Source organism: Schistocerca cancellata, chromosome 11, assembly GCF_023864275.1.
Source record: "Schistocerca cancellata isolate TAMUIC-IGC-003103 chromosome 11, iqSchCanc2.1, whole genome shotgun sequence".
Taxonomy (NCBI): domain Eukaryota; kingdom Metazoa; phylum Arthropoda; class Insecta; order Orthoptera; family Acrididae; genus Schistocerca; species Schistocerca cancellata.
Window position 1 is genome coordinate 117,871,371 of NC_064636.1, and position 24,753 is coordinate 117,896,123.

Below are 24,753 nucleotides of genomic sequence, written 5' to 3' on the forward strand. Positions count from 1 at the left end.
CAGAACTGGCCATTTATGAGAAACTCCAAATATCATTTGGGCATTTGAATGTATCCATTAGAATCGGCTGAAAGCAGAACATTCAATTACATGAAACGTAATTTGGTTCATATGACACATTATGATTATGACACAGGGGTCTTTTGACACCATGGAATAATGTCACAAACCACCACAATAAGGAAACTACTGTTGACAGTAGTGTGGGGTGAGTCATGGCACCATGTAGGTGACTGCATCAATAACATGTCTTGACAGCTGCAAGTTTGAAGATGGCACTTTCTTTTTGCCCAGTGTGAATGTGGAGACACTGATGCAGCAAGCTAGATAATAAAATGCATCTCACTACTATTTTGCACATGGAAGCCACTTAAGTTCTTTGCAAAGTTCTTTTTATTTATAAAGTTAAAAAAAACCTCAGACAGGAAATGAAGTTATGCATCTGCAACCCTGAAGGAAAATATGACCATCCAAGATAAGCTGGTACAACTTTTTCATGGCCATCCCCTCTCCAACCCCTAAGTGTATATTGGTAACACCTGTTGCAGGCTGTAATGGGAAGTTATGATGGCTGAAAAGCCAATTTATGTAGCCAATGACATATTTTTAATTCAATGGAGAGACAAACACAGTGTTTAATCTAACAACTACCTTGACATATCAGATGTTAGAGTGGGATCAAAGTGAATGTTCAGGGAAAAGGCCTGTTTGCAGTGGCCAAACAAAAAAACATGTAACACTTAATGTAACACTGGGTTTTCATCAATTATTTTTGCACTCTTCTTTCTGATATTGATTTGTATCCAGCAGGACTGTGGACAAAAACAGGAAATAAGGGAAAAGTGTCAGTTTTGAGGCTAACCTAAACCTCAGAGAAGGCTATATATCAAGTCTGCCACAACATAGATCCATCTCTGAGAGAAAGCTGTTAATAGTATTTGAAGAGAGGCAGTGAAACACTGCTCTACACCCAAATAAAAGAACCTCTTGTAAGCAGCAGAAGAACATGAAGATACAACTATGCAGACAATACCACTCACCAAAACCAGGATTGTATATCAGATAAAATTAATAAAATTTCAAAATCAAAGTTCCACTTGTGTTCTGTATACACACATATATGATTATATTACATTAACAGAATTGTCCACATGTATCAAAAGCATGCTGTGAAGTAAAGGCCATCCACAAAATGATTAGTTTGTATGTTAATGGCAGGACTGATATGGTTAACAGCTGTGCATTGTCTATGATGTAATATCCTCCCACTGGCTGCCAACAAACTGGACCTGAGACATGATAGAAATATCTACCTTCTACCATAAACTAGTGAAGTATGTGGAGCACTGTTTGTGAGGTTTAGCTAATAAACCTGTCAACAGGAGTTGTTGACTTGAGGAACTATGTTATTAATGGGGGCACATAAAAGCTATTTCAAGGTAACATATGTCCATCTAAAGTACCTGCACTTATCAGGTCTCCAGGGCAAGGACTAAGGAATGACAGAACCCCCCTGGTTCCAGTCAAGATGCCACAGGCTCATAAGCTTTCCAGCATTCTTGACTTTGCTGGTTTGTCTTCAGTCAAAAGGAAAGGAAGGGTGCTGGCTGCATGATGTGCAGAGTACTGTTGATTGGACACCCAAACCAATGCAACACTCTTACTTGGGCCTGAAGAATGCCTCACTGCAGCATCCAACCAAGCAGTGAGGGGTTGCTCTTCACTGTGAAATTCAGTTTCAGAACAGTGAGACTCAGACACACAGCAGCCTTGTGTAGTGATACACACCACTATGAAGAAATGTGGTGACACATACCACTGTGGAGAAGTTGATGCATATCCCTACATCATCTTTCCAACAAATGATACTAGCAACTCTTGAGTTATTTATGTAACAAGATTAGAAAAACAAAATAATGTTTGGAGTATAAAAGTACAGGGCATAACAGGCATGTCAACGTCTTGTGTTCGCCAAAGTTCCATCTGAGATATGGTATTCCAATGGTGAGTCTGAGTAATGTATAGTACAATTACTGGAATTTCTGATCCACCTGTGATGGAAACTGTTTATAAATGCCCAAAAATGCTTCAGCATTTTTCTGCCATCATCAGTGAGTACTTTTATTCAGCTACATGTTTCAAGATCTCATAACAATTTATGTCTTTCCACTATTACCTAACTTTTCTATATTTCTAGTTTATGTATGATACTCTATTTTTATATGTACTGATAGATTATCATCTGCAACTAAATTATGTTCCTGGGAGTTTGGTGGGCTAATCACCAAATCCCTAACTACGAAGCAATTTTGTTTCACCACAAAATTTCATGTCCATTTCGTAGAACTCCACTCACAACCTGTAATTCTTTTCTTTACTGAGAACAATGTTTATATTCTTGTGTCAATCACTATTTATGATCACTTGGGTTTGACACAAAGTTGGAACTTCTCTCTCTCCTCTGCCTGTGCCACAGTGAAGGCTCCAATAAGAATATTTTTTGATTTTATGATGATCTCAGCTCCCTATTTTCTGACCTGTGTTATTTGGTGGAAGATGATAGGGTACCTCTGCAAAGCCCATGAGGGCACTATGGTCAAGAAGGAACTACACAAGTAGCAGGTTATATGCAGAACCAATTTTTTAGATTATAAAACCACCCGTAAAGACAATATGCAGGTAAATGCAGATCTACGTGTGGGACACCTAATTTTGGTACTCAGGAAATTACATCTCAAATGTCACAAAAACCAATGCAAACCCAATGTAAAATTGAAGCTTTCAACAACTTGGAGATAGTTGTGCGATTGGATTGAAGAGTTCCTAGATAACAGAACGCATCACGTCATTCTCAATGGAGAGAAGTCTTCCGAAGTAAGAGCGATTTCAGGTGTGCCACAGGGGAGTGTTGTACGACCGTTGCTATTCACAATATACATAAATGACCTTGTGGATAACATGGGAAGATCACTGAGGCTTTTTGCAGGTGATGCTGTAGTATATCGAGAGGTTGTAACAATGGAAAATTTTACTGAAATGCAGGAGGATCTGCAACGAATTGATGCATGGTGCAGGGAATGGCAATTGAATCTTAATGTAGACAAGTGAAATGTGCTGTGAATACATAGAAGATCCTTTATCATTTAGCTACAATATAGCAGGTCAGCAACTGGAAGCAGTTAATTCCATAAATTATCTGGGAGTACGCATTAGGAGTGATTTAAAATGGAATGATCATATAAAGTTGATCGTCGGTAAAGCAGATGCCAGACAGATTCATTGGAAGAAGCCTAAGGAAATGCAATCCGAAAACAAAGTAAGTAGGTTACAACGCACTTGTTCGCCCACTGCTTGAATACTGCTCACCGGCGTGGGATCTGTACCAGATAGGGTTGATAGAAGAGAGAGAGAAGATCCAACAAAGAGCAGCACGCTTCATTACAGGATCATTTAGTAATTGCGCAAGCGTTACAGAGATGATAGATAAACTTCAGTGGAAGACTGCAAGAGAGATGCTCAATAGCTCGGTACGGGCTTTTGTTGATGTTTCGAGAACATATCTTCAGGAGGAGTCAAGCAGTAAGTTGCTTCCTCCTATGTATATCTCGTGAAGAGACCATGAGGATAATATTAGAGAGATTAGAGCCCACACAGAGGCATACTGACAATCTTTCTTTCCACAAACAATACGAGACTGGAATAGAAGGGAGAACTAATAGAGGTACTCAAAGTACCCTCTGCCACACACCATCAGGTGGACTGCGGAGTATGGATGAATAAGTAGAAGTAGTTATTAACATCTTAGTGCTCTATTAGGCATTGTCTTACTGGATGTGGTATGCCACTGGCTTCCTCCAACTTCTGAACTCACTGACATAGTAAGTTACATGAAGACCTAGAGCTTCACACTGGAATGGAAACTGTCATTTTCCACAGAGAAAAAGTGACAGATGATGCTTAGGACTGAACCCAAAACACTTGAATTTGTAGCCTCACACCCATTCAAGAAGCAATCCTCGTACTCTTAGAAAAGTATGTAAGCATTCAAGACAAGATCCAGAGTTTCATTAACTAACAGTGGCATTATACACACAATACTGGAAGGAAAACTAGAAATGATTAGCTGCAAAATCTGATATTTCATACAGAGGACCCATTAGAAAGATGCATCACAGAATTCAGGCAGTAATAGCTTTATTATCATGAAAAATAAGAACTGTACAATGAAATAAATCTGCATTTATCTCATTGCATGTTACTGAAATTTGAAATCTGCATAAAGATAAGTATCAAATGTGAGGAAAAAATAATTTTAAAGTGTCAAATGTGATGTGGAAAAAAAAGAACGTTTGAGTTCCAACATCCATCCATCATAGTAGATTAATGCTTAAGATATCGTCTGGTAAATATTGTATACAATCGAATTTCTCTATCATACTGTAGTGACAGGATATATATACTTCTCAGCTACATGACTGAAGATGCATGCCTTTAGATGGGGAGAAAGATGTGGAGGAAAATTACATCAATGAAGTACAACATGACATGAGGTTGAGCAAATATAGACAACATGAGCCGTGTCATTTTATCAGGAGCTGTCCATCCATTTCCTTGAAGAAATTTAGAGAATCCATGGAAAATGTAGATCTAAATTTCCAGAGGACAATCTGAACTCATTCATCTCAAAATCACATCCTGTGACATTAGCACAGCTGTGAGAACAAAAATTCCTGTGAAAATCTACAAAACATGCTTTCCAAAACATTAGCCTGTGTAACTGTTTAGAAAACACACAACAGGAAAATATTTGTTCTGTTAGCAATAAACATGCCCAAAATAATAAATTCTCTAAATACAGAGATTGGAACATGAGCACTGGACTACTGAAGCATCACAGATTGCTACTGTTAAAAACAAATTCTGAAAGATAGGAACATACTTCTGCCTAACAAATCTTGTAAGGTGATCAAACATGATGCAACAGCCAATACACCCAGTATGGGGAATTTTGTGGAATATGGTGAGGACCTGCAAATGTTAACAACATTACATAGTTACATGACAGCAGAGATCTGTACAGCAAATTCAAATGACACTAAATCCCCTGAATCCCCATGGCCAACCAGAAGTTGAACATATGAGAACCACCAAGACAACCTATATAAGAAGTCTTCCATTAATTTATAAGCAAGATCATATCTTGCAAAACATGGAACAAAAACCGAAAACCCCACAACTTCTGAAGAAAAATGTTAGAAAAGGGATCAAAGACAACTCTACAAAGGCAAGTTGACAATGATGCACGTGGTAGCAAAATGGATGACAGTAACAGAAAAGTCATAATTACAATGCTTTGCCTTAAAAAGTTTCTCCACTAAAGAACATAAAAATGCATTTCACATTTTTGGCTGCAGCATGGATACTAAAATGACAGATACATAATTGACTAAGGAGGGGACAGGAGTGAGAAGGAAAAACTAAACTTTTTCTACACAGTAGACCACTAGACCTGAAGTGGCAGCCATCAGATTAAATAAAACAAGTGGATATTGTAGAACAACCTATGGCAATTGAAGTGTTACTTTATGGAACAGTGGCTTTTCATGGGAATAGAAAAATGCACAGGTCATTTCAGTTTGTAAGAAGAGGCACAGGAAACATGTTTGGAGCTAAAGGCCTGAACAGCAGATAATTTTGTTCTCCTATATGATTTTGGAAAGAAAACAGTTCCTCTGCAAGAATAAAAATGGATCGTACAGTCATTGATCAATTAAAATCAGTTGCTCTATTCACTCACAATTCTGCTGCAATGCAGTCAGCCAATACAATTTTGAATACCAGATAAATTATGCTCATCAGAAACATTCAAAATTTGATCCAATGACTGCCTAATATTAGAGAACTGTCTATGAAACAACACACGTAAAACCTGGATTTCTTGCATTTTATGGGCTGTCACCTTAACCATTATGGACACATCCCTGCAATAATAAGAACTTGACTGAAAATGGTATCTTGCAAATCATCCTCTTCAATTTCCTTCAGATTTAGAGTATTTGGAGTTTAGTGCTGGAACATCAATTTCCTAAACCAGCACTATGCAGTTACCAAAGAATTACAAAAATTTGACTTTGATGATCGGAAGATTTCTGAGTGCTATCAACTAAAAAATATTTCCTAATTATTAACACAATTGCTGGTAATTGAGACTATAGCACGAAAGTGCCTTAACGAAAAAGCTGCTGGTTCGAATCTTCTAGTCTGAACTACTAATTTTTGAAAAATTTCATGTCTACTAACAACTCGCAAATTTAACAAATACTGAATTGTAATTGTTTAGTAAAAATTACATTTTTTTCAACATTAGACATATTAAAACAAAAATTTTGATACATCTCAGCGAGATTTCTTTATTTTCAATTTGATGCTCTCCATTTTTGTACCAAATCCTAATTTTTCAACAATACTTGCATTTGTATGTAACTTATAATTAAAAATAACTTTTTAATAAAGTATGGTTCAGCATGAATTAAAATTACCATTTGTTTTACATATGGAATGTAAATAAAACTAAAAGAACTGGTAGCAATCGATGTTATCTGAACCACCAATTTTATGATTATTATATTGTTATCCTATGCACTCATCTACAGACAACTGTATAATAAATTTTTTATACTTACCAGCACTTACAAATCACCCAACTACCAAATGCATTTCTTGTTTCTACTTCTGTGGAGAACTGTGTCATACTGCTTTACAAAAGTATTGGCTGGTCGCTGACCTTAAAAATCCTGAACCTACGATGATACTCTATGAGGACACGCAATTGACATCCCCTTGGCAGCCCTGGAGGCATGCTTGGTTAGGATAACTGTTAAAGTAACTGATCCTGAAACCAGGAGTTACAGCCTCAAATCTGAGACATAGCAACAGTTTTCATCTGTGGGTTTGTATGTGTACCAATGCAGTCTCACAGAATTGTTATTTGTGTTCATACAGATAACGAAGTAATTCTACAAATATACATGCTAAGACTGTTTCTTCTGCTCCAAGACAGCACTTTAAACAATAGTGCATAGCCCCCACCCCAAATGAACCATGGACACCGCCAAGGTAGTGTTGCTGGCATGTCAACAATACTGAAAACAGATAGGTGCAAACACAAATAAGTATTATCTGAGGAGAAATAAAGATAACACATGGTTCCTCAAGAGAGGCAAAAGCCTTTTCAGCAGTTGCAGGAGCAATGGTCTGTATGATCAACTGACCTGGCCTTGTAGCATTAACCAACTTCCTGTGCCAATACTGCAAGTGGATGAAAGCAAAGGGAAACTGCAGCTATGTTTGTTTTTTTCTTCTCAAGAGCATGCAGCTCTACTGTACAAAATTATCTTAGGCAAAATATTCTGGAGGTAAAATAATCCCCCATTCAGATCTACAGGTAGAGGCTACTAAGTGGGATGTTATCAGGAAAAGCAGGACAGGCACTCTATATGTCTGAGTGTGGAGTATTTCATACCTTAGTAGGGTAAGTATGTATCAACTGGGGGTAAGATAGATACTGCCTACAAGAAAATTAAAGAGACCTTTAGAGAAAAGAAAAGCACTTGGATGAATATCAAGAGCTCAGACGGAAAACCAGTTCTAAGCAAAGAGGAGAAAGCAGAAATGTGGAAGGATTATATAGAGTGTCTATAGAAGGGTGATGTACTGGAGGGCAATATATGGAATTAGAGCAGGATGTAGATAAAGATGAAATGGGAGACATGATACTGTGTGACAAGTTTGACAAAGCCATGAAAGACCCGAGTCGAAACAAGGCCCTGCAAGTATACAACATTCCATTAGAACTACTGATAGCCTTCGAAGAGCCAGACCTGACAGAACTCTACCATGTGGTGAGTAGGATGTAAGCGATTGGTGAAATACCCTCAGACTTCAAGAAGAATATAATAATTCCAATCCCAAAAAAAGGTGTTGACAGACGTGAAAATTACCAAACTATCAGTTTGGTAAGTCATGGCTGCAAAATACTAACACGAATACATTACACATGAATGGAAAAACCGGTATAAACTGACCTTGGGAAAAATCAGTTTGGATTCCATAGAAATGTTTGAAAACATGAGGCAATACTGACCCTACAACCTGTCTTAGAACAGAGATTAAGGAAAGGCAAACCTATGTTTACAGCATTTGTAGACTTAGAGAAACCTTTTGACAATGTTGACTTGAATACTCTCTACCAAATTCTGAAGGTTTCAGAGGCCAAACACAGGGAACAAAAGGCTATTGACAATTTGTACAGTAACCAGATGGCAGTTATAAGAGTCGAAGGGCATGAAAGGGAAAGAGTGGTTGGGAAGGGAGTGAGACAGGGTTGTAGCCTATCCCTGATGGTATTGAATCTATACTGAGCAAGCAGTTCAGAAAACAAAAGAAAAATTAGAAGCAGAAATTGAAATCCATGGAGAAGAAATAAAGACTTTGAGGTTTGCCGATGACATTGTAATTGTCAGAGACAGTGAAGTACCTGGAAGAACAGTTGAACAGAAAGAACAGTGTATTGAAAGGAGAATATAAGATGAACATCAACAAAAGCAAAATAAGGATAATGGAATGAAGTCTAATTAAATCAGTGATGCTGAGGGATTAAGATTAGGAAATGAAACACAAAGTAGTACATCAGTTTTCCTATTTGGGGAGCAAAATAACTGATGATGGTCAAAGTAGACAGGATATAAAATGTAGGGTGGCAATGGCAAGTAATGCTTTTCTTGAGAAGACAAATTTGTTAACATCAAGTATAGATTTAAGTGTCCGGAAGTCTTTTCTGAAAGTATTTGTATGGAGTGCAGTCTTGTATGTAAGTGGAGGACACGGACGACAAACAGTTTAAACAAGAAGAGAATAGAAGCAAACATCAAACAATGGAAAATCCAGGATGGAATGTAACAATACCAGAGAAGAAAAGTTGCTACTCACCATATAGCAGAGATGCTGAGTCGTAATAGGCACAATAAAAAGATTCACACAATTAAGGCTTTCGGCCATTAAGGCCTTTGTCAGCAGTAGACACGTGCACCCTCACACGCACGCTCGCACACTCACATGATCGCAGTCTCAGAGAGCTGAGACCACAGCTTGGCAGTGTGGTCTCAGCACTCTGCACGTGCATGCATGCGCGCGTGTGTGTGTTTGTGTGTGTGTGTGTGTGTGTGTGTGTGTGTGTGTGTGTGTGTGTGTGTGTGCGCAAGAGAATAGAAGATCTTGAAATGTGGTGCTGCTGAAGACTAGATGGGTAGATCATGTAACTAATGAGTAATGAGGAGGTACTGAATAGAATTGGGGAGATGATGAATTTATGGCACAACTTGACTAGAAAAAGGGATCGGTTGGTAGGACATGTTCTGAGGCATCAGGAGGGCAGTGTGGAGGGTAAAAGTCAAAGAGAGAGACCAAGAGATGAATACACCAAGCAGATTCAGAAGGACGTACACTGCAGTACATACTTTGAGATGAAGAAACTTCCACAGGATAGGGTAGTATGGCGAGTTGCACGAAACCAGCCTCTGGACTGAAGACAACAACAACAGCCTAGGAAGATTAGAGACTTTAAATAGGAAAAATGGATAGGTTGTATTCAGTTGTAGTACGAACTGAAGTGCAGTGGCAGAAAGGACAGGACTTCTGGTCAGGCCAGTACAGGATTATCAACAAAAAATCAAATAGGGGTCATGCAGGGAGAGCCCTAGTAATGAGCAAGAAAATAGGCACATGAGTAAGCTACTGTCAACAGCAATGTCACTGAATTACCATAGCTGATATAGGCATGAAGAAAATACAACTGTGGTAGATATTTGTATGGCAACCAGACCAGCAGAAGAATGGAATAGGAAAAAGTTTGATGAGTAATTATTCAATAGCTAAAGAAGATGATAGCCAATTCTAGAAGATAATGAAATTCAATAGTAGGAACAGGATGTAAAATAGTTAAGAGAACATCCAATGGCACAAATGACTGAAAGGGGGAAGCTGTCTGGTAGAATTTTGCACATTGCATGAATTAGTCACTACAAACACTTTTTTCAAGTATCATGAAAGAAGCTTGTGTATGTGGAATAACCTGGAGAAACCAAAAGGTTTCAAACAGATTACGTAATGTCAAAAACAAAGATTTCGAAACAGGAATGTAAACTACAAAACATTTCCAGTGCTAGCTGTGGACTCTGGCTAGAATTGTTTTTATTAACTGCAGAGTAACGTTGAAGAAATGGTAAACGTAGAATTTAAGTACATGGGATTTGGATAAACTTGCATGAACCAAAACTCATTGATGGTTTGAAAATGAGCATTAGGCAACAAGTGATAAATAGAGGGTAAGTATACACTGGGTGATGAATAGGCAGCTTTGAGATGAAACAGTGAAGGCAGGAGGAAACATAGGTAAAAAGTAAGGCCTAGTAGGAATACCTTCACAACTCATGAGATACTGAATTTAATTGATGAGAAACATGTAGCTATTTAAGCAGACAAAAGGGAATACAGACATTACTGGAATGATGTTGACAGATCATGAAATATGGCTAAACAAGAATGGTTGTAAGGCAAAGGGGAACAAACTTGCGCAAGAAAGGGGAAAGGAAGTAGTTGTAGACAAGACTGGAAATATCATAATATGACCAAAATTTGATACAGCACTGAAAGAACAAAGTACTAACAAGGCCATTGCAGTTTATGACATTCCCTCAGAATTATTGGGATACATGGGAAAGCCATCCATGACAAAATTATTCCACTTTTGTGCAAGATATGAGATAGTTGACATACAGTCATACATCAACCAGAATGTAATAATTCAAATTTGAAGAAAGGCAGGTGCTAACAGGTGTGAATATTATCATATTAATATGACATGCTTGCAAGAATGGGAAAGCTTTTACAGGGTTAACCTTACATAAGATCACTTTGGGTACCAGAAACATGTAAAACAAGGCAATACTGATACTATGGCTTACCTTAGAAGATGAGCTAAATGAAAACAAAAATTGCGTTTACAGCTTTTGCAGATTTACTGAAATGCTTTTGAGAATGTGGAGTTGACTGCACTCTTTGGAATTTGGGCAGCAGCAGAATAAATAGACAGGAAGCAAAAGTTTGCTTGCAACTTTCACAGAAACCAGGCACCGGTTGTAAGACTTTAAAGACATGAAATGGAAGCATTGAGTAGGAAATGAGACAGGCTTGTAGCTACATCTGATATGCACTCTGTATGACAAAGACACGAAGGAAATCTGGAAGAAAGTAAAGCAAACTGTGTGTTTACCAATGACAATGTAATTCTATTAAACAAAACAGGCATCTTGAAACTGTCAATGGAGGGATGTGTGGGAGGTAAAACTCAGAATAGCAAAATTGGATATCATCACTAAAGGAGATTGTGTGACATACATCAATAAAAGCAATGGAATCTAGCTGAAATAAATGAGGCAATGTTGAGTTTCGACTAGAAAATGAGACAGTAAAAGTAGTAGACAACTTTTGCTATTTGGGCATCAAAGTAACTGACAATGGCCGAAGTAAGAAAGAAATAAAGTGAAGACTAGCAATATTAATGAACATGTGCCTAATAAAGAGGACTGTTCACATCTAATATAAATTTAAGTGTTAGGAAGTCTTTTCTGAAGATATTTGCAGTGCAGTCCTGTATGGAAGTCAAACATAAATGATAGGCAATTCAGACAAGATGAGAATGGAAGCATCTGAAATGTGATACAGAAGAATGCTGAAGATTTGATGGGTAAACGAAACACCAAATGAGGGAGGAACATAGGGACCAATTTCACTAACACAAGGAACCTGTTAATAGCACAAATTCTGAGGCCTTTAGGGATAGTCAAGTTGGTAATGGAGGGATATGTGAGGATTAAAAGTGTAGAGGGATACTATGGCTTGAAGACAAGAAGCAAGTTCAAATGGATGTAGGAGGTGACTGTCATCAGAGATTAAGAGGTCTGTGGAGGGTAGTCTAGCATGGGCAAGTGCATAAAGCCAATCTATATTATATTCACCAAAATTGAGCCATAACATAACACTGTTTAATTTCATACAGTCACAAAAATTCTAGAATTACCTGTTGGTTCACTTGCTCATCCATTTAAAAAATCTGCCAGGAGTTCTTTTAAGAAGACAATTTTAGATATACTACAAAACATTATCACATATTTTAAGTCTATGACAATTCCAAAGAATAAATGACTCATTCTTTTCAGAGTGGCCTTCTCAGTGACAGTCAGTAAGGTGCATTTCAATGGTAGTGATCTAAAAGTTATATGAATGATCAGTGACAAGAAATTTGAAAATTTATTTTCATTTTCCTATGCTGCTACTTTGAATCATATTTCCTACTCCCATAATCTTTATTTACTTATCGTTAACTATTTTATATGAAATGTGCTTCATCATATAAACAAACAATAGTGTAGTGAAATCAGTGGGTACAACCAGAATCTTTAATATTGAAATCAACAATACCCACACCATACAACTAATTGTAACATGGATTTTCTATTAGCAAATCATAGTTTTATTTTGAAATTTTAAAATTATGTGGATGAAGCAGGGAGGGAATAATAAATAAAACTTTTGAGGTCATTCACTTTGTGAGAGTTTCCTGTTCTTGCTAGCCCATGCCTTGGGATGTGGATGTTTGCATTACTTACAGTATCTTGTTTGTAAACTGTCCTGGCAACACATTTCTTACCATTCTTCCTGATGCCAACAGCAGAGTCATCCAGATATCAAAAACTATTAGTATTCTAAGCCTGGTAAACAAATACAGGCACCACTATATGTTTTGCCTAGCATATTCCACAGATTTTTTTATGCCACTGATATCAGCGAAATAAACATGTATCTGACAAAGGAACCAAAATATGACATACAGAGTGTGTTACAACCAAACACTACTCTCAGTTTACACATAAGGTACAACAATCTTGAGGACTTTTCTTCCAGATTTGGTTGTTGTGTTTTTCCCAGTTCACTTTCCCATCACCATGAAATTTGGCACTTTTACTTTCTATACTGACTCACAGACATGTACAATGAAAGAGTATTAAAAATTGAGATTCTGGTCAAAGCCCTTCTTCTGAAATAGAAAACACACACACACACACACACACACACACACACACACACACACACACACACACACACACACAGAGCCACTGTCTCCAAGAACTGAGACATGACCATCTGCTTTTGGCATGAGCAACTATCTGTTACGGTGGGTTGTGAGGTATGAGGCGGCACGGGGCAGGGAGAGAGGGATAGCAATGTAAAGGTGGGAGGAGGGGTGGGGGGAAGATAATGTGTACTCTGTGACACCATGCAAGGATGTGGCAGAGACAGTATGGGTTGCTAACGGCAGTTTTGGGAAGCTGTACTGTGGGAGGGGAAGAGGAGGAGAGAAACTGAGAAAGGCAAAATAATAAGTACACAGCAGTGTAGAGTGTGTGAGTGTGTGTCTGTGTGTATTTGGGTTTTTAATTGTATTTTCGTATTAGTGGTCATGTTTACGTAATGATGTCATAGGCGCCATATTGGAGTCGTAGTGTATGGTTGCTTCTGCCATATTTGTGACATCATGGATCAAAGTAGATGGGTGAAATTGGACATTTCTGTATTTGTGACTGACAAGACAAGGCATGGGAGATCTGTTTCTGGGATAACGCTCTAAAGGAAATTTTAGGCTGTGGAGGCCTCAGTGTAACCCTTAGTATATTCCTTGCAATCACATTGTTTCCCAATATTCTCAGCTGGTGGAGTCTCCTTACATTTCCTTTCCCCATAACACACTGTATCAGAAAAAATCTACCTTGCACTCCAAATTCTTTTATCACCACCACTACTACTAGCACTACTAGTGGTATCAACTGCAGTAGTAGAAGTACTGCCAGTATTAACTTTTAGTTCATAGTATTATTCACTGACATTGCTAATTGAGACACCCAAATCATTGTAATACTATTTGTCATATTAAAACTTAGTTTCAGGAAAATATGATACAAAAAGGGTACAGTATTTGTGTAACTGCGGTCCAATTTAATAGAGGGCCTGATGGACCTAATCAGATCAGGTTCAAGTAACACACCAATAAAATCATAAAAATGTCATCAATGAATCTTGATCTGGTGAAGGGTTTGTGATTCTGGATGGTTAGAAAGGAATCCGCTAGGTGGCATATGAATGAACTGGCAGAACATGGTGCCATACAAATGCCCTTTGATGTGCTGTAGATTTGTAGGCAGTGCCTTCAATGGAGAATTGTGGGTGAGAATCTAGTTGGTCATGGCGACCAGGAAGGGGCTGTAGGTTAGGAGAGAGTCAGACACTGGGAAAGGTACTGTTCAGTAACAGAAAGCCATGGGTGTGGGGGGATGTAATCCTAGAGGGTGATAGCACTGACAATGATGAGCAGGGTGCCAAATTGTAAAGGAGCACGAACTGTGGAGCTCAGTGAAGGAAATGATTGGTGTCTTGTGGCAGGGTAGGTTGAAGATGAGCAAAGATTACATCTTTGGGAGCACATTAAAAAAACGCAGCTTTTCTAAATCGTGCAAATGGAAACTCTTCGTACAACATATCAGTCATCCCCATAAGCCTCAACATTCACTAGTCTGTATGCTCCACCCCACCTATTCCCTACCCTGCTCTCATTCTAGCACTGCAACACACCTATCCCACAACTCCACCCCCCCCCCCCCCCCATGCCCCACACAGCCTCCCAACACTGCACCTAGCAGCCCTGTTCTGTCCCCCCTATGTCCTTGACCAATACCACAGGCAGCACAGCATCACCTCCACCCCTACCCTGCTATCCCTCACTTCCCACCCCACAGTAGCTCTTTACCTCTCACTCCAACAGATTTCTACTCACATTAGATGTGTTCATGGCCTAGTGTTGTTCTGTATTTCATATGAATTACTTTGTCCAACAGCTTAAATATTTAGCAGTCAATTCATTCTACCTACCTGCAACCTAAGGTCTCCTCAATGTGTTGAGTTGGAACGCATGCTTTGTATATCATTACTCTATCCTGAGATTTCCCGTGTTTCATTTTAATTTCTCTGTTCTTTGGAAAACACAACTGAGGCAACTAAGTTTTGCTTGTCACCATTGGACCAGTTCAGATACAACCTCACATGAAAAGCTTGAACAGCAATTGCTCAGTTAAACAGCTTTGAGCTAATGGAAAAACAGATACGTTTACAATACAGATGTAACACATGATATGAAGGTGCAATATAGTCCTCACTTCCGTAGTTCTTCCAAAAAGAAGTGATAAGAAGATTGGTACAGCAAAGGCATGTGTGCTGTATCTACAACTACTTGCGTTTACCAACTGCTGACATTTTGATATCAATGCATGAACTACAATACCACTAGAAGAATGAACAACCTGAATATGAGCACGACACTACACACACCAAGTTCATAGAAAGAAAGGTAAGTGAGAAATTCGAAGCACAAAGGTTTTCTTCTTTTGGTGGTGGTGGTGGTGGCGGGGGGGGGGGGGGGGGGGGGGAAGAAGGTCCTACTTGACGCAGACTTTGGCAGCTGACGCTAACAAAAACCTGATAAGGCTACTTTTATAACATGACATTGTCTAGCGTGAGTGTACATTTGTGTTTTCACTGCTTCTAGAGAAACTCTCAAGATGAATGATTCAGAGCAAATGACATCTTAACAGTGTCACCGGATTGTTTTGATCTAGCTACATAAACGAAATTACAGCGCTTTGATGAAGAAAGAAATGAAGGATATATTTTCAAAACCAGCTCGATGAGTGAATTTTCCATAAAATGTTGATGGCCACACACTGGAAAATTGAAAATCCTGCTAATCTCAGAAAAACTTAATCAAGGAGTGAGCTCTAACAGTAACTTCAGCATGTTTTAATTTGCCTGGAGCTGACAGTGACATTCTGCTATAATTACTTCTTTTATGATCACCAAACCTGTAAGCATATGTTGTATGTTACAGACGTGACGTGTCATACCTGAGCCCACACAGTTTAACTCTGATTATATTAACATTTAAGTAATTTATTTGATACTAAATATTTAGAGTGGTAATGTGAAGATCTACTGGTTAAAGACCACTGCAAACATTCCAACATTCTGTAGTTAAAACTGTAACACTAGTTTTTTCCTTTTACTTTCAGCATTACCACCATTTCCTTTTTAGGGTTGTACATTACACTATCAACTGCTCTTTCATTTAATAGTATTTAAGCTCCTCAAACGATTTCAACAACTCTTGGTCCCCTACCACTTCTCTATATTTAATAGATTCTGAATACCTACTGACAAAACAAAAACAGATCAAGAACGGTAATATTGCTAACAATAACTTTGAGGGTATAAAACCAATTAAATGAACAATCGCAAAAATTATACACCAGGAAAGAATATTGTAGGTCATGAGTTTAGATTTCTCCATCAGGCACCATGACGAATAGACTGCCAAATATTGTCTTTGCAATAAATCCACATATATATCCCTCTTGTCTGAGAAAGCAACTCTGGTCAACTTAAAAATTGACCACAAATATAGCATATGATCAATTCGTCCAGCAAACCATACAACTGACCTACAGTAGTAGCTAAATCATCTGCACTCTAGCAAGTGGAGTCCAATTGTATATTACTTTATCATATCCATTAAAAATACCTCTTTCTAAAAAAGGAACAAATCTATACATTAACAACACACTGAACTAAATCTCAAAGCAGGAAATTAATTTGTAACAAGTGATTGCTAACCTCACAACTCAAGAACATTTGACAATTTCCTAGTAGACAGTAAACATGTGATCATTGACTACTGGAATGCCAACATCACACTAACAATAAGCTGCAGAAATTTTTAAACATATTAAATATTAGAGAGCGGCATCATATACTACAAGACACCAATCCATTGCAAATATGTTGCACAGCCAACAGTCACAACTTCGTTTGGTCAAGAAGCAAAACCAACAGCCAATACCAAATTTTTCATCTGACATACAACAGGACATGTAATCTGCTTGTTTACACACCCCACTGCACAAAAAAATTAATGAAACAATGGTAAAAAATACAAAAAGCTATTTACCAAGGATTCTGGTTCAGCATATATTTCATTCTTCTCTTTTTTCACCCAACTAGTTCCCTTGTAGTCCATGGTGGCCCTCCTAAGCCACTGAAAAACAAGAAAGCCAAAGTGATATGTTTACATTGTTATTATTCGACATAGTGCACTGGCAGTATTTTCTGGCTGCAGCAAATGAGTTGATGCATATGAAAAATTTAAAAATGGCTGAGGGACAAAGAACCTGACAAAATTAACTGATTTACAACTTGCTGGTTATGGGGACTCTGAAGCCTCAGTGTCATTAATGGAAAACAAAACTCAATTTGAGAGAAAACAAAAACCCCCCACACAATGGAAACAAATGACTTTCAGTTACTGCTGTTACTTAGTAGCATTTGCTTGTGGTAATCAGTCTTATTCTGAATATGGTAGCTGACTTATCTTTTTCCACATAAATTTCGAACTGTCATGTGAAGCAACTAAGATAAACTGAATTTACCAGACAAATCTATTTACTCTAGACAATTTTACGTATGAAGAATAAAAGATTAAAATGAGTCTCGAGCTGTATCGAAGCCTGACAATGTATCCTGCAAATTCCTTAATATATGGAGTAACGTAAGAGGTTTATAATTATGTTCTTAACAACATATGCAAGAACAGAAAAGAATTATTTCTCAATCATACTGGCTGCATTTTCAATCAATCTATAAACCCATATTTGCTCATGGTATTCAGAAAAGCAGAACATGAAAATCCACCCACACAGACAGAACTTTCTTTTTTTCAGCCAGTTTAGTATGTATTTTTAACAACTGTTTTCCTTATACAGTCATCTACATTCAACGTTATCAACTCAATATAGAGCAATGCTGCAATCTTTACCCAGTCACTAAAAACCTACACTGCTGCCTGCACGTTGCATAGAAAAATAAATGATTCTTGACTGTCAAGATTTAACAACAATTAAATTCCTCTAACAAGACTTAGTGAAATTACTTTCTCATAAGCGTACCCATGACAATGTTCTGCGGTTTTCGGATGCTTTTGTCGGTGGCAATTACACATACCCATTCGGCCTTACAGAGTCAATTACATTTCCCATATGCTTCCATAGATTGAAACGTGCACATTACTACAAACAGCAGTTAACACTATTTACTGAACTATGGAGCACATAGGCACATTGAAAATCCATGGAAAACGCAACACAATGAATTCCCTCTACAGCATTCTCTTTCATACCAACATAACCAATCCCTGATACTCTGTATTAACGTATGCTAACGAATCTGATGTATCGGCAGTACGATTGTTTGCGCTACAACCCGGGCAAACTACAATTCAGATTACAGTAAACACTTACTGTCCCTATTCCTTCCTTCACAAATATTGTTACCGAACTTCGCATGCACAACACAAGTAAATATGACAATATGAATGCAGCGTGTGTGTGTGAACTTCATGAGGGTCTTTTTTCGTCTATCACAAAGTATTTCACATTGAGCTTCACTTTCTCTAACCACCACAGCATATAGACACTTTTCCGGTAATTACAGACAACACATCAAAATATCTGGCGGTTCTTTTGCTAAATCACGGGAAACATTCAGCAATTTTATCGGACAGAACGAAAACAGCAAGCACATTACATACCCACGCGTCGATCTGGTATTCTTCGTAATTGCCGAACAGCACAGGTACGTAACGTGCGCTAATATGTTTGTCTAAACACTAGTCACCTCCTGCTCGCAATGTGGAAACACAAGCTCACTGAAAATAAGAAGTGTTTGGTTCTGATACACATAACCTGAAATAATTACTTACGAAATTCTAAGGCTATCTCAAACCATAACCAGAAGCGCCAAGGATGATACAAGAATTAAATGTGGAACAAACTTATTGTTCAAATGTGCCCAATAAATTAAATTAAACTAATATTATAATTGTACGAACAGTTACTATAGCAGCATTACAAGGCATTGGCAAACTACTTCATTCGACGCAGTTAGCTGTAATGATAATAAAAATTAAGTATTGACTTAGTACCACACTCAATATGTGTCTTTCCGTGATTTCCTGTCTCCACCATCAAATCACTTACATATTACACAGAAAACGCAACACAATACCGTACAAACGCATGACACGAACTACTAAACTCTACAGTCGTCTGCTGCTGTGGTCAAAGTCAATCAATGCGGAAGAAGGAACCTACCAAGGAGGTCGTTCTAACATTCTTGGAATCAGAGCTGCATATCTGCTAGGAAAAAATTAAAGTCGTTTGTTGGTTAATTTGGGGGAGGGGACCAAACAGTGAGGTCATCGGTCCCGTTGCTGAAGGAAGTCGGCCGTGCGATTTAGGGAAGTCACTGAAAACCCCATCAGGAAGCCTGGACTCGGGTTTGAACCGTGGTCCTCCGGAATGCGAGTTCATTGTGCTATAACTGCGCCACCTCGCTGTTTCATGAAAGTTGTACGGGAAACTGCGTGTTTTTTATTAATTTTTTCATAGTTGCAAGTATGGTTTCGAAATCTACAAATAATTCTACAGTATTTATGGATACTATGATCACACAAACTTTAAAAAAAAAAAAAAAAGAAACATTGTTCACCCAATCGGCTATATAACAAAGCTTCAACTAATACAATATTGCGAAAAATATATGCTGTACTTACTAAATTTTAAAAATAATACTACTAACGAAAACAGAGACTCTCATGGCTTGAAGTGGAATGTATGATTCGTCAACTTAATACTGTCTTAAGGGACCATCTACCAGATTTTAAACAAATTTAAATAAAGCAATGCTTTACACAATTTTAGCATTCAGAGAATCCCTCATCCCTAACTTCAGAGCATATCAACATGAACAAAAGTGCATGTCTGAGAGTTTTCTTAAGTTAATAGTGCTGTATGTGAAATAGTTTGTAGTAAATGCATCCTACTCAGAATTTCACTACTAGCAAAATGAAGGAGCATTAAAATTTTGCATCGAATTATTACGTAAATGCCAATATCGGTGTAGCCATCTGGCTGCAGTAAGTTGTCAAAGTTCGTTCTTTTTTAGCAACTTGTCTAAAAAATCGTCTTCAACTCCTGTAACTCAAAAATGCCTACTCCAAATGGAAAACGTAATCAAAGTTGTAGAACATGAAATTTCATGTTACGAAAGCATATAGTTTTTCAGTTTTAGGCACTATAAATTGTTCATACTATTGAAACCAAAGGTGTCTATTTATCTTTTTACAAGCAAAGTTATTCAATAAAATGAATTTCCAGTGGGAAGGCGGCTCTCTAATGAGCACATATGTGTTTCTATGTACATCTTTTCATGTTTCTTCTTTCGTGTGTATTTTTATTCATTTTTATGCATCGCTTTATTGGTGATAGTGGATCGCTAAAATGAAAACCAAGTACATAGTAATGGCCAGTATGAGTTTACGTACGAGTAATACACAAGTATGTACAAATTGCAACGTAACCTTCCAGCAGTGGTGGTTGTATAAGTCCACCTAAGTAGGTAGATTACCATCGCTTTGACATGTCCTACCGCTCCTGCAAGCTACCGTCTGCAGTAAATGGTTTCTTAAATTCGTGTGGTCCACCAAATTACTGGCCAGTGCGAGTTATTGCTGGGTATTAATAATTTCTAGTGGAAGGTTTCAACGAACCGGTAGAAATTTGAACGCAACGGATAACGCGTTTTTTGAACCACTACAGAAGGCACCTATACAGGGATTAATAGGCATTATATAGCTTTTATTTGCTTTCATGACCCAGAAATCGACTGTGGTAGTGACTGCCACCTATTATTTATGATGGAAGGAGTAAATAATCAGTCGAGGGTAGAGATTCATTGATATTTATTAATTACCGATGGTATTTCAACAACTAGTCCTGTTTCTCTTGCAATGTACATCATCATAACCGGTCTCAGGCTGACATGGTTCAGTTTCGCCACGTAATTATGGAATGGGACAGAGGAGCGCAGACCTGCCTACAATGTAATTCTATACAACCGCACAATTATACCTATACCCTCGGTTATTACATTCAGTTACTATAGATTACTCAGAACAAGTTCCGCAAAGACAATACAAGCAAAACTAGGTCAGGGTGGAAGAGTATTTCGCAAATATTTATCAAATCAGTGGGCATTAAAATCCGATACTTTTCCTAGTAGCATGTGTATTTTACTTAACGCACAACATTACCAACAAATCAACTCATTATTGGGGTGCACAAGAAACATCACTTCAATGCTGTTCAACCCACATGGCCAAGTTTGAGTAGCCAACAGAAACCAAGAAAAATATGAACCCACACGATTATTCCTATTTTGCACTCGCTCACTATCGTATGATTATTCATCATGTACAATATATCCTCAGACCGAAACTATAATTTATCACTGCGGCGGTTGCTCCAACCGACCACGTGGTGCGAAAGCAAGTTCACAAAGAAAACATATGGAAAATAAATAAAAATCCCCAAAATATTACTGTAAATGGAAGAGCAGATTAAAATACATTGAATGAGTGAATTTCCGTTAAGCACAGAGCAATAACGTGACCGTGAGCTTAAGGTACATAAAACTACAATTTATCACTGCGGCAGTTGCTCCAACCGACCACGTGGCGCGAAAGCAAGTTCACAAAGAAAACATATGGAAAATAAATAAAAATCTCCAAAATATTACTGTAAATGGAGGAGCTGATTAAAATACATTGAATGAGTGAATTTCCGTTAAGCACAGAGCAATAACGTGACAGTGAGCTTAAGGCACATGGTGCGTTGCCTGAACAAGGCACTAACGCAAGGTCTACTGAAATTCGAGTGAATTAAGAAAATCCATTCCCTTATGGGGTTCAGTGGTAATTTCGCACCTGATTTCAACATCTGGACTTCATTACAGAGCAGATTTCGGACAATCTAATACCTATGTTAACATTACCAAGACATGAGCTGCGTCTCCATGTCTGTCCAGCACCACAACCCAGGAACAAGTGCTCTTCGAACCGAATTCACCTAACCCTTCCGCTCACATACGTGGTAGGGGTGGTGCGCCAACCTGACAGAGCCTATACGCGCGCCTGCGTGTCATCTTTGCCCTGACCTGCAAACTTGGTCCCTGCTAAACTTGTTCACGCTTTGGATGGTTGGTACTACCCTACCCCAGAACGACCATTCATGCAGTGTTACAATCTGTGCCTAAAGCTTTCTGCTAGTTCACCCACTCACTCATTTATACCATCCAGGCAGCACAAGGGAAAGGAAAATGGGAAACGTGGTACACAACAGAAAAATTTCAATAAATAACCCTTTTTAGTCCATTCTCTCCTTTTGGACACCAGCTGAGGTATTACCTGCAAGAGAAAAAACTCTTGCTAATAATTTCTGCATGCTAGCAATTTAATAAAACATTGGAACGGTACAACAAGTTCTGTTTCAACATTATCGTGTTGCAATTTGAATTTGGCGAAATTTTCTAGTGGAGGTAGTCCTGTAATAATAAATAATAATAATAATAAATGATAATAAATGATAATAAATGATAATGAATGGTAATAAATGACAGTGAATGATAGTGAATGTTAATAAATGATAATGAATAATAATGAATTGTAGTAAACAAAAGTAAGGTTTTGCAGCCATTATCGTGTTGGAATTTGAATTTGGAGGGAATTTTCTAGTGGAGGCAGGTCAATAATAATAAATAATAATAAATGACAAGAAATGATAATAAATGACAATGAATGACAATAAATGATAATGAATGATAAATGATAATGAATGATAATCAATAATAATGAATAATAATAATGACAAGTACGGTTTTGCGTGCATTTTCCTGTTGGAATTGGAATTTGGGGCCTATTTTTTCTGTGGGCATAGGTTAGTGGACGTAGCACAATTGGTCTATTTAAATGACAATAAATGATAATGAATCTTAATAAATAATAATCAATAATAATCAATAATAGTAATAAAGACAAGTACGGTTTTGCATGCATTATCCTGTTGGAATTCAAACTTGCCGCCGTTTTTTCTTCTGGAGGCTTAGGTTAGTGGACATAGCACAATTGGTCTATTTTCCCACCAAAATTCAAAATTCCCGCCATTTTTTCTGGAGGTTAGGTTAGTGAACATAGCACAATTGGCCTATTTTCCCACCAAAATCCGCCATCTTGGATGATGTCATGGGCTGTTGCCAAGTCTACATGCCGCCATCTTGGATGACGTCAGCACAGCCATCTTGAATAAATTTGGCAACAATGGAGAGTGGGCTGCAACGAACCTTGCCCTAGTAGTAATGATGATGATGATGATGATGATGAGGTTCCACATAAGGGGATGTACAAAAGTATTATCCACGTGCGTTAAAGCGTTGGCAGCTGCTTTATTGAGCGACCGAAATTACGCTCTTTGTGGTAAGATGAGTGAGGCGATTGCTGGTGTAAGAACAAAACTTTAGGCATTTAGGGATGGCCAGAATACATCTGATCGAGTAAGGACCCATCCGTACCGCTGTGCCCAGAGTCACGGGACGCCATGTCGCCGGCCACTGCTGGTGTGCGGCAGCCTCTGCCGCCGAGTGAGTGGGTGGCTGTGGTCGTAGCTTCCGGTTTCCTGAACGGTTTCTCACACACCGCGTGGACTCGAAGAATACAGACGTGGAATATTAACAACGTTTGTTTCATTTACAGACTTTTAACAACTTCCATAAAAAAAATCGCAGGCATTACTTTACAGCACGCCCCTGTAGATGAATGTGAGTCAGAGAGACGAAAATACAGAGACATGAAGTCCTCTTGCTATCCTCTTACATACGTACGGCACAAGAATAATACTATACGGAAACAAACACACGTCATCTATTTCTCCTGGACAGAGTCTAACTTTATGACATATATTTACCGTTTTAACTACACCGCCTCACATCTCAATGTAGGTCAACTACAAGAATTTAATAAGGTACCCGCTGAAAGTTTCCATGTTCATACTGAGGCACCAGTGTGGACAATAAAACAAACACAACGTTTACATGATCCACAAAACTAGCAAGGTGAAAATTTTTATAAAGTTGTTAGATGCGTATGGATTTTTTTATATTGGTGTTACTTTTACACCCTTGGTCTCTGAATGACATTTACCCTGGTTGAATCGAACTTTGCAGTAATGTCATAATAATTTTTTTGAGAGTAGGACAACAGTGGAATCTTACGGAGGTGGAGCATACGGCACAAGAGGGGTGTCCAAAACTCAAAAATACATCAGTCTATGCGTTCGAAGCCGCCTTATTAACCCCCACAGCACCACCGCACCATGATTACGAGCGTTCTGTAAATAAATGAACTGGTCACTGTTGGAAGATTATTCGACGCAAGGTTTCCGAGTCCACGAATTGCTGCAAAACCTCCGACTGAGGAGAGGCACATAAACACTCCTGTACCTTCAGCTGGCATCTGCGATGTCACCAGCCACCAGATGCATACGAGAGCCTCTGCCACTGAGTGAGGCGTTGGCGCCCGCATCTCATGGTCGTGCGGTAGCGTTCTCGCTTCCCACGCCCGGGTTCCCGGGTTCTATTCCCGGCGGGGTC

General features: G+C 38.3%; 1 protein-coding gene across 1 annotated transcript in view; it reads right to left on the bottom strand.

Moving 5' to 3' along the window:
- The window catches only part of LOC126108299 (zinc finger protein 117-like), a 161,179-nt gene extending 142,272 nt beyond the window's left edge, over positions 1 to 18,907 (bottom strand). The window contains exons 1-2 of the mRNA XM_049913521.1: positions 18,803 to 18,907; positions 17,168 to 17,254 (exon numbers count right to left, since the gene is read on the bottom strand). Of these exons, the coding sequence (XP_049769478.1) occupies positions 17,168 to 17,236 (69 nt within the window). The 5' untranslated portion in view covers positions 17,237 to 17,254; positions 18,803 to 18,907. The remainder of the gene's footprint in view (positions 1 to 17,167; positions 17,255 to 18,802) is intronic.
- Positions 18,908 to 24,753: the final 5,846 nt, after the last annotated feature.